Below are 11,736 nucleotides of genomic sequence, written 5' to 3'. Positions count from 1 at the left end.
AACCGGGACCTGGGATTCATGTCGCATTACATTCATCCCCCACCATCTGGCCTGCGAAATCCTACCAACTGTCCTGCTTGACACAATTCATACCTCTTTAACCTGGGGTTACCCCGTCTCTGGATCTGTAAAGATTTAATCACCTGCTAATGCTCGTATTCCAAGCATTGTCTGGCATCTTTGAATCGGTCTATACATATGTTTCTGGAACATACCTCTTCATTCACCTGAGGAAGGAGCAGCGCTCCGAAAGCTAGTGACATCGAAACAAACCTGTTGGACTTTAACCTGGTGTTGTAAGACTTCTTATTGTGCTCATCCCAGTCCAACGCCGGCATCTCTACATCATTTCTATGAGGGGTAATTGGGTTATGGGGATACGGTGGAAGAGAGGGCTTAAGTGGGTCGGTGCAGACTCAATGGGCCGAATGGCCTCCTTCTGCACTGTATGTTCTATGATTCTATGACACACATGTTAGGCTAACTGGCCTATGGTTTCCGGCTTTCTCCTCCCTTCTTTCCTGAACAAAAGTGTTACATTCTCTATTTTCCAATCCACTGGGACCCTTCCAGAATCTGAGGAATTTTGGGAGATTATAACCAATGCATCTACTCTCTGTGCCTCCACTACTTTTAAAACCCTAGGATACAAGTCATCTGGCCCTGGGGACTTGTCAGCCTTTGGGTCCAATAGTTTCCTTGGAACTTTTCTCAGTGATTGTTCGATGTTCATCCTTCTCTATCATCTCTTGATTTTCAATTACCTTTCTGAATTTTTTTAAGGCTTCTACCATGAAGATAGACACAAAATACCCGTTTAAAGCCTCCTCCATTTTGTTGTTTTCCACTATCAATTCCCCAGACTCACTCTCCAGAGGACAAATGCCAGCTTTAGTTACTCTTTTCCTCTTCAAATTGTTCCAATCGGGATGGGAGGAGTGTGAGTAGTATCTCGCCCCACAACTCCGCAGGTTGTACCATTCACCTAAAGCTTCAATTTACTCACCAAAATGGCCAACGGTTCAACTTCTCTCCCAATCTCCCCCAAAAAGGTCTTTATCAAGGCTTCTTTCAATAAACTACTGTTTATTATATAACAAAGTACTTTTAACAAGTTGCAAGCATTGATAAACGCACGGTTGTAATTGGGAAGTAAAACTATCAATGTCTTCCTGAAGAATTCCTCGAGTACACGCATAGACAAACAAACAACAAACAGATAGAGTCTCGCTTCAGAGGCTGTTACAAAACAAAGGATAAAGTTTGCAGGGTCTCCAGGTTGTTGACCTGGAGTTTCCCGTGTAAAGCTGGTCCAGGTGGATAAATCTGGGATTTATCACCAACTGGTCCCAGCTTTGCAGGTTTAAATGCAGACCAGTCACACTGAGAGTTCTCTGACTGCAGGGTGAGAGCCACACACAATTTTAGACAAGGCAGAGAGAGAGAGCCAGCAAACATAGCCTTCCTTCCTCAGCTTGTTCCCCAATGAGACTGCCTTCACAACTAGCAGGTTGACGACTGGTCTTTTTTTCCTCTCTCATGTGATTTCCAGCGAGAGTCCTTTCCAGCCCCCCCCCCCCCCCCCCCCGCCCATCAATTAAAGCGATTGAAGTTCAAAACCTTCATCCAGATCTTTACAGAATAATACAGTGCAGAAGAGGCTCTTCAGCCCATCAGAGTCTGCACCGAAGCATGAAAGACACCTGACCTGCCTCCCCAATCCCATTTGCCAGCACCTGGTCCTTCAATGTTAGAACATGCCAAGTATTCATCCAGATACTTTTTAAAGGCTGTGAGGCAACCCGCCTCTCCTACCCTCCCTGGCAGTGCATTCCAAACTGTCAGCACCCTCTGGGTAAAAATGTTATTCCTCAAATCCCCCTAAGCCTCTTGCTCCTCACCTTGAACTTCTGTCCCCTCGTAGCTGACCTTTGAACTAAAGGGAACAGCTGCTGTCCACCCTGGATCCACCCTGTCCATGCCACTCATAATTTTGTCCACCTTGATCAGGTCATAGAATCCCTACAGTGCAGAAGGAGGCCATTCAGTTCATCGAGTCTGCACCGGCCCTCTGAAAGAGCACCTTATCTCGGCCCAATTCCCCACCTCGAGGCAATTTAGCATGGCCAATCCATCTAACCTGCACATCTTCGGACTGTGGGAGGAAACTGGAGCACACGAGGGAAACCCACGCAGACACAGGGAGAACGTGCAAACTCCACACAGTCGAACCCAGGTCTCTGGCGCTGTGTGGCAACAGTGCTAACCACTGTGCAATCATGCTGCCCTTCAGTCTTTTCTGCTCCAACGAAAACAACCCAAGCCTATCCAACCTCTGTTCACAACTTAAAATGTTCCATCCCAGGCAACATCCTGGTGAATCACCTCTGCACCCCTCCAGTACATAAGAACTAGGAGTAGGCCATCTGGCCCCTCGAGCCTGCTCCACCATTCAATGAGATCATGGCTGATCTTTTGTGGACTCAGCTCCACTTTCCGGTACAACCACATTCTTCCTATAATGTGGTGACCAGAATTGTACACAGTACTCCAGCTGTGGTCTCACCAAACCTCTACACGACTCCAACATGACCTCCCTGCTTTTGTAATCTATGCCCCAATTAATAAAAGCGAGTGTCCCATATGCCTCTTTTCACCACCCTATTAACCTGCCCTTCTGCCTTCAGAAATCTATGGACAGCACGCCAATGTCCCCTTGTTCCTTGGAACTTCCCACTGTCAGGCCATTCAGTGAATACTTCCCAGTCAAATTTCAACTTCCAAAGTGTATCACCTCACACTTCAGGGTTCAATTCCATCTCCTTTTTTCTGCCCACTTGACCATCCCGTCTGTATCTTCCTGCAACCCAAGACACTCCACCTCACTGTTAACCACCCGGCCAATCGTTGTGTCATCTGTAAACCTACTGATCGTACCCCCCACATCGTCATCTATGTTGTTTATATAAATGATGAACAATAGGGGACCCGGCTCAGATCCCTGTGGGACACCACTGGATACTGGCTTCCAGTCACTAAAGCAGCCATCTGTCATCACCCTTGGTCTCCTACAGCCAAGTCAATTTTGAATCCACCGTATCAAGTTACCCTGTATCCCATGTGCATTTGTCTTTGTAATATGTTTCCCATGTGGGACCTTGTCAAAGGCTTTGCAGAAATCCATATAAAATGAAATGAAAATCGCTTATTGTCACAAGTAGGCTTCAATGAAGTTACTGTGAAAAGCCCCTAGTCGCCACATTTCGGCGCCTGTTCGGGGAGGCTGTTACGGGAATTGAACCGTGCTGCTGGCCTGCCTTGGTCTGCTTTCAAACCCAGCGATTTAGCCCTGTGCTAAACAGCCCCTAACCACCATCAACTGCACTACCCTCATCTGCACACTTGGTCACATGCTCAAAAAATTCAATCAAATTTGTTAGGCATTACCTCCCTCTGACAAAGTCATGCTGACGAATCCTGATCAATCCTTGCCTCTCCAAGTGGAAATAGATTCTCTCATTCAGAATTTTCGCCAACAGTTTCTCTACCACTGACATGAGACTCACTGCTCTGTAGTTCCCTGGCTTATCTCTACAACCTTTCTTAAATAGTGGGACCATATTAGCTATTCTCCAGTCCTCTGTGGCCAGAGAGCAGTTAAAAATTTGGGGCAGAGTCCGTGCAATCTCCTCCCTTCCCTCCCACAGCATCCTGGGACATACATCATCTGCATATGGAGATTTGTCCACTTTTAAGCCTGCCAACACCTCCAATACCTTGTCATTCCCTATTTGCTCAAGAACCTCACAGTCTCTCTCCCCGAGTTCCATATCTACCTCCTCATTCTCTTGGGTGAAGACAGATGTGAAGAATTTGTTCAACATCCTGCCAATGTCCTCTGGCTCCACCCACAGACTCCCCCTCATCCCGAATGGGCCCGACTCTTTCCCCGGTTATTGATATACTTAGAGAATATCTTGAGATTTTCCCTACTTTTACCAGCCAGAACTTTCTCATGTCCTTTCTTTGCTCTCCTAATTGCTTTCTTAAACTCCACCCTGCACTTTCTATACTCCACTAATGCCTTTGTTGATTGCTCCCTTTGTACTTGCTAAAAGACTCTCTTTTCCTTCTCATCTTATCCTGAATGTCTCTGGCCATCCATGGTTCTCTGTGCTTGTTATTCCTTCCTATTACCCTCGAGGGAACATGTTGGGCCTATACCCTCCCCATTTCCTTTTTGAATGACCCCAGTGCTCTTCTGTAGATTTTCCCACAAGTAACTCTTGTACTTCCATGGTCTTATTTTACTAAAATCCGCTCTCTCCCAATACACAACCTTTTTTTGCAACTTGTCCATTTTATTTTGTGCCATGTTGTGGTCGCCATCACTAAAATGCTCCCCCACCAACACATCAACCACCTGCCGGCTTCATTCCCCAGAATTAGGTCCAGCTCTGCACCATCCCTTGTTGGACCCTCTACATATTGAGCTAAAACGTTCTCCTGCATACATTTTCAGAACTCTACTCCATCTGCTTGTTGGGTGGATTGGAAATTCTGAATTCTCTCTCAGTGTACCTGAACAGGAGCCGGAATGTGGCGACTGGGGGATTTTCACAGTAACGTCATTGCAGTGTTAATGTAAGCCTACTTGTGACATTAATAAAGATTATTAACTAAACTCTTAACATGATGACTATTGATGACTATTCCAATTAATGTTGGGAAAGTTGAAATCACCTTAGATAATTACCCTATTATTATTATTACACACCTCCATGATTTGCGCACATATTTGCTCCTCAATTTCCCGCTGACTATCTGGGGGTCTACAATAAACACCCAGCAATGTGACTGTCCTTTTCCTCAAGTACTATGGACGAGGCTGTTTGTTGGCAGTTCCAAGCTGAAGTTCTGACCTTAACTCCCAACTGTATAAATCATGCCACATCTGATTCTATCTATTTATATATTCGAGCTAGTTTACCCTCAGACTCTACTTCCTTCCTACCTCTTTATTATATTTTTGTTCATTTTTTGCTGCTTCTTAAAATCGGTCCCACCTTTGACCGAACACAAACCTTTTCAAATTTGTGCAGCACTTTCAGTTTAATCCTTTACTTCCTTCTTTAATAATAATCTCTATTAGTGTCACAAGTAGGCTTATATTAACACTGCAATGAAGTTACTGTGAAAAGCCCCTAGTCGCCACATTCCGGCGCCTGTTCAGGTCACGGAGGGAGAATTCAGAATGTCCAATTCACCTAACAAGCACATCTTTCGGGACTTGTGGGAGGAAACCGGAGCACCCGGAGGAAACCCACGCAGACACGGGGAGAGTGTGCACCCATTGATGATGCATCCTTCCCAAAGAGACAAATGTATTTATATTAGATCTGCCTGTAGTGGTAGGAAAAACATTATTTACTTTGCATGATAAAATAAATGTCCTTCCATCAGCTTTTGTGGATTATTTCAGTGGAAATGTGCTCTCTCAGGCTCAATGATCATCAGCCCACTGGAAGCAAAGTCATGGCCAATCCAGCAGAAAGAAACCCTCCCACCCTCCCACTGCACCAAGTGTCAGAATCAACACGGTTCAGTCCTGGGTGTGATTAACAGCAGCAATAACAGCAGAATCCAACCCCTGTCATCACTTGTGAACTCGCTGGTGTCTCAGCAGGTCTGATGACTGACTGAATCCTTTCCCACACACTGAGCAGGTGAAGGGCCTCTCTCCAGTGTGAACTCGCTCGTGTACTCGCAGTGTGGATAACTGAGTAAATCCCTTCCCACAGTCAGAGCAGGTGAACAGCCTCTCCCCAGTGTGAACTCTCTGGTGTGTCTGCAGGCTGGATAACCGAGTGAATTCCTTCCCACACTGAGAGCAGGTGAATAGCTTCTCCCCAGTGTGAACTCGCTGGTGTCTCTGCAGGCTGGATAACCGAGAGAATTTCTGCCCACAGCCAGAGCAGGTGAATGGCCTCTCCCCAGTGTGTACTTGCTGGTGTGTCTGCAGGATGGATAACTGAGTGAATCCCCGCCCACACACAGAGCAGGTGAACAGCCTCTCCCCAGTGTGAACTCGCTGATGTTTCCGCAGGGCGGATGAATCATTGAATCGTTTCCCACATTGAGAGCAACTAAATGGCTTTTCCCCAGTGTGAATTCGCTGGTGTGTTTGCAGGTGGGATAGTCGAGAGAATTCCTTTCCACAGTCAGAGCAGGTGAATGGCCTCTCCCCGGTGTGAAGTCGGTGGTGTGTCTGCAGATTGAATAAGTGAGTGAATCCCTTCCCACACTGAGAGCAGGTGAATGGCCTCTCACCAGTGTGAACTCGCTGATGTCTCCGCATGCTGGATAAGTGAGTTAATCTCTTCCCACACTGAGAGCAGGTGAATGGCCTCTCCCCAGTGTGAACTCGCTGGTGTGACTTCAGGCTGGATAACCGAGTGAATCTTTTCCCACACTCAGAGCAGGTGAATGGCATCACCCCAGTGTGAACTCGATGGTGTGAGTTCAGGCTGGATAACTGAGTGAATCTCTTCCCAAACTGAGAACAGGTAAAAGGTTTCTCCCCAGTGTTACCCCGCTGATGTCTCTGCAGGTTGGATAACTGAATGAATCCCTTTCCACACTGAGAGCAGGTGAACGGCCTCTCCCCACTGTGAATGCGTCTATGAGCTTCGAGCTTTGATGGGGCCCTGAATCCCTTCCCACAGTCCCCACATTTCCATGGTTTCTCCATGTTTTGGGTCTCCTCGTGTCTCTCCAGGTCGGACAATCAGTTGAAACAGAACACGTGTACGGTCTCTCCCCGCTGTGAATGGTGTGATGTGTTTTCAGGCTGTGTAACTGGTTAAAGCTCTTTCCACAGTCAATGCTCTGGAACACTCTCACTCGGGTGTGTGTGTCTCGGTGCTTTTCCAGTCACACTGATGGTTAAAATCTTTTGAAGCTGACAAATCAGGGAAACATTTCTCTTTCCAGATTCAAAGGCCGATGATATTCAGGACCTAATGAACCGAGTGACTCGGTCAGATCTTGATGTGATGTTTGGTTTGAGATTTCTTTCTGTAAATCCTCACTGTTGAATATTCTGGACTAGGAGTTAACAAAAGACATCACTGTCAGTGCAGGATAGAAATTCAAAACAGACAATTCTAGTTTCTCTGGAACATTCTTTCCTCTCTCATCCCCCACAAGCTGTAACTCTCCATCCCACACACACCCTCCATTCTCACTCTGCTGTATCTAATATTCACCCTCCCAATTCTCCTGAAGGTGCTGATTCAGGCTGACTGACAGATCCATGCTCACTGCTTCCTGTCAGATCTCCGGTGGCTGTATGTTGGAGAAGGTCACACACTACGTCGCACCATCAGGATGGTTGGTTTTTTTCGTCCTTTTTGCCCAATTCCCGGGGAATTTATGTGAACAAACTTGGGTCAAGCTGAAGGTTCAGTGAACACGTCGACAAAATCATGCTGAAAATTTTAAAAAGTCTGATGGGAAGGAAGTTACGAGAGGAAACCCTTCGACGGATTTGGTGAGTGCGTGTGGCTCACCAGGAGGGAGGTTGGTGGAATTGACTCCAGTGGGTGCAGCCGTTCCTATCACGGTGGATATGCTGGTGGGGGCACTGGCGTCGGAGTTTGAGAAGCAGGTTGGGAAGTACTTTGAGAAACAAGGGCAAGCTCTGCCAGCATCTCTAATGGAAAGAATCCTTTTACTTGCGGGATCGCAGGAGGGTAACACGTCTGGAATCTATGGGCGGATCCTTTCAGAAGAAGTAAGCTCAGTGGATGGAGTGAAAGTGAAGTGGGAGGAGGATGTGGGGCCTGTAGGAGATGATGGGGTGTGGAGTGAAGTCCTTGACAGGGTGAACTCCACGTCATCGTGTGCGAGACTGGGCTTGGTCCAGCTAAAGGTAGTGTTTAGGGGACAGCTAACCAAGGAGAGGATGGGCAGTTTTTTCCTGGATGTGGACAATAGGTGTGAGCGGTGTTCCAGAGGTCCGGCCGGCCAACCACACACACATGTCCTGGTCCTGTCCCAAACTAGTGAGCTTTCAGGTCTCCTTCTTTCGTACCATGTCGGCGATTATCAATATCGAACTGGAGCCCTGGCCTTTGGTTGCCATATTTGGGGTGTCGGACTCGCTGGGGCTGCAGACGGGGGAGCGGAGGCCGATGTCCTTGCCTTCCCTTCGTTGATCACCCAGAGGTGAGTCCTGCTCAGTGGAGGTCTCCAACCCCACCAATTGCCCCAGCATGGTGTGGGGATCTAATGAAATTTTTATACTGAAAAGATTAAATACACCGTGAGGGAATCAGTCCAGAGTTTTACTCAAGGTAGTGGCCTTCTATTACTTACTTCAAGGAGTTGGTCACTATCAGTTGCTGTAGGGGGGGGGGGGGGGGGGGAAGAGATTGGGAGGTGGGGGGGAAGAGATTGGGAGGTGGGGGGGATTGGGAGGTGGGGGGGTGGAGTTGTCTTGTGTCGGATTGTGTTTTGTTTCTTTTTTTCTTGGTGGATGTTTTGGGGTTTTATAAAAATTTGCATGTTCTGTAAGAATTTGTAAAACTGAAAAACTTTATTTTTAACGCAAAGATGATGAATAATTTCTGACTGAAATTGGATGGGCAATGCAGGGTCACAGAATGGGACCCACTCGACACTGACAGAATTGCTCAACAGAGTGGGCATCGACTTGAAACGTCCAATGGACTCCTTGTCTTCTGTTATAAATCTGACTGGAAATATATAACGTAGCTACAGGACTATATTACAAAACCAGAATAATCAATGTACTTTATTCCAGAACAACCAATAATATATCTAATCTGTGCAATAAAACAACACCAGACATCTCTCTGTCCTCATAGAATCAGAGTTTTACAGCAGAACAAGAAGCCCTCCAGCCCATCATTTCAGCATCAGCTATCTAGTACCTATCTATTCTTATCCCATTTCCCACCACTTGGTCCACAGCCTTGTATGCTTTGGCCGATCAAATGCTCCCTGCTCTTATATTCTATACCTCAGCCAATAGAAGCATGAATCCCATAACCCGATTGATTGAATGGCCTAATTCTGCTCCTCTGACCTATACTCTTATATCCCCTCGTGACCACCTTATCTACCTGTCCTGCTGTCTTCAGGGACCTATGGACATGCACACCAAGGTCCCTCTGGTCCTCTGTACTTCCTAGGGTCCGACCATTCATTGTATATTCTCTTGCCTTGTTAATCCTCCCAAAATTCATGACCTCACACTTTTCAGAGTTAAATTCCATTTGCCACTGTTCTGTCCATCTAACCAGTCCGTCCACATCATCCTGTAATCTAAGGCTTTCCTCCTCACTATTTCCCACACCACCAATTTCTGTGTCATCTGCAAACGTACTTACTTCCTACGTTCACACCCGATCATTAATGTACACTACAAACAACAAGGGACCCAGTACTGATCCCATCGGAATATCACTGGACACAGACTTCCAGTGACAAAGACAATCTTCGACCATCACCCTCTGCCTCCTGCCACAAAGCCAATTTTGGATTCAATTTGACAAATTGCCCTGTATCCCCAGGGCTTTTATCTTCCTGACTAGTCTTCTGTGTCAGGCTTTATCAAAAGGCTCACAGAAGTCCACTTAAACTACATTAACTGTACAGCCTTCATCACCTAGTCACCTCCTCAAAAAATTCAGATCAAATTTGAAAGACCCGATCTCCCCCTGACAAAACCATATTGACTATCCTTGATCAATTCTGCCCCAGAGTTTTTTTTCCAATAGTTAACGACCACTGATGTCAGACCAAAATCCAAATCGAAACAAAATCCTACCAACTCTCCTGGCCTGAGACAATTCACACCTCTTTAACCTGTGATTCTCCCTCTCCCCAGTTGTTCCGTCTGGACCTGCAGACTTAATTACCTGCAAAAACTTGTATTCAAAGCATCGTATTGCAGCTTAGACTTTGTCTATATATATGTTTCTGGAACCCACCTCTTCGTTCACCTGAGGAAGGAGCAGTGCTCCGAAAGCTAGTGATTTGAAACAAACCTGTTGGACTTTAACCTGGTATTGTAAGACTTCTTACTGTGCTCACCCCAGTCCAACGCCGGCATCTCCACACACTGAAGTTAGACTCACTGGTCTGTAATTTCCTGGTATTTTCTTACTTCTTTTGAATAATGGTACTACATTATCTGTCCTCCTGTCCTCTAGCTCCGCTCCTGTGACCAGAGAAGATTTGAAATTGTCAGATCCTCTTCAATCTCCTCCCTTGCCTCCCATGGAGGCCTGGGGATTTAAATAAGTCAACAATTGAAGGTCAGGGGTGACACGGTGACAATGGATCGCATGGCTGCCTCACAGCGCTGAGGTCCCAGGTTCGATCCTGGCCTCAGGTCACTATACTTGTGGGGTTTGCACATTCTCTCCATGTCTGCGTGGGTCTCACCCCCACAGCCCAAAGATATGCAGGGTAGGTGAATTGGCCATGCCAAATTGCCCCTTAATTGGAATAAAGAAATAATTGGATACTTTAAATTTATTTTTTTTAAAAAGCAATTGAAGGTCAGAATTTGAAAAGAAATGGACAGGGGAAGAAAAGAAAGTGTTTTACTCCCAGATGTTGGAGACAGGAGGAAGTTTCAGTCTGTGTGAAGATCGATATTCACTCAGACAGAGGAGCAGCAGCTTTGCTGGGCAGACCAGTGGAGGAAGCTCCGTGCAGCCATTGACACAAAGACCGGACACTGATCTGCTGCAGGCCCAGCGTATTTCCGGTCCTCCCCAGGTTTCCATTGTTCCTGTAGCCAATAGAGGGTGGATTCGGGCCTCACGTGGGAGTGGGCGGGGTTTTCACCGCCGGACGCACTGAGCTCATTTCCAATCTGCAGCATTTTGTTTGTCCCAAACTGACTGCGAACGCCCCTCCATTCCTGTGACGTCACAATGCAATCCTGTACGAATCACTCTGAATAGAAATCACTCTGAAGCTCAAAATGTCACTTCCGTCCTTTAGACGTCACAGTGGATCACTTGTCCAATAGGAATAACTGTGAGGCTCAAAATGTCACTTCCGCATTGTGACGTCACGGGGAGCCTTGCCGCAATCAGCCAATAGGAATCAGTCTGCTCCATAGAATGAGGACCGGAACAGGAAGAAGCACACGGGAAGTTAAAACAAGCATTGACTTCTGCCCCCGGCCTCGGTCCACCAGACCTGAGAAAGCCGACCTACATACATTGCAGGAACGAAGGTGAGTTCCATGCCGCAGTAGTGACCGAAGTCCACGGGGACAGGCGAAGACCAGTGGCATATTACTCAACAAGACGGGCTTGGCTCGCTGCGTGGCAGTTCTGGACTGCGCAGCATGGGCGGTCAGAGTCAGCGAACCTACAGTAATGAACGGAGATATCATCTTACACACCAGGCATACCATTGTAGAAATGTTGAACAACAGTAAGCTCAGATCAGTCTCAAACCTACAACAGGCCCACTGGGAAACAGTGTTAATTCCTAATGATGTGGAGATGACGGTGTTGGACTGGGGTGGGCACAGTAAGAAGTCTTACAACCCCTGGTTAAAGTCCAACTAGCTTTCGGAGCTCAGCTCCTTCCTCAGGTGAAAGTTCACCTTCAGCTGAGGAAAATTCAGCTCCGTCACCTGAGGAAGGAGCTGTGCTCCGAAAGCTGGTGATTTGAAACAAATCT

At 46.8% G+C, this 11,736-nt stretch overlaps 1 protein-coding gene across 3 annotated transcripts; it reads right to left on the bottom strand.

The window, feature by feature from the left end:
* Positions 1 to 3,047: 3,047 nt before the first annotated feature.
* Positions 3,048 to 11,091, bottom strand: LOC140420390 (uncharacterized). Of its 3 annotated transcripts, none has more exons than XM_072504397.1 (3): positions 10,642 to 11,091; positions 10,077 to 10,249; positions 3,048 to 7,107 (listed from the first exon to the last, which is right to left on the bottom strand). In XM_072504397.1, exon 3 carries the CDS (start codon positions 6,749 to 6,751, stop codon positions 5,657 to 5,659), a length of 1,095 nt encoding a protein of 364 aa, XP_072360498.1. In that variant the 5' UTR covers positions 6,752 to 7,107; positions 10,077 to 10,249; positions 10,642 to 11,091; the 3' UTR covers positions 3,048 to 5,656. The 3 variants fall into 3 exon arrangements, with proteins under 3 accessions (XP_072360498.1, XP_072360499.1, XP_072360497.1); XM_072504398.1 differs by having other exon boundaries at positions 10,123 to 10,249; XM_072504396.1 differs by having other exon boundaries at positions 10,114 to 11,091.
* Positions 11,092 to 11,736: the final 645 nt, after the last annotated feature.

This window comes from Scyliorhinus torazame, chromosome 5, assembly GCF_047496885.1.
Source record: "Scyliorhinus torazame isolate Kashiwa2021f chromosome 5, sScyTor2.1, whole genome shotgun sequence".
NCBI classification, from domain to species: Eukaryota; Metazoa; Chordata; class Chondrichthyes; order Carcharhiniformes; family Scyliorhinidae; genus Scyliorhinus; species Scyliorhinus torazame.
The sequence above is the reverse complement of the archived record's forward strand: the minus strand, read 5'-3'. Positions and strand labels throughout refer to the sequence as shown.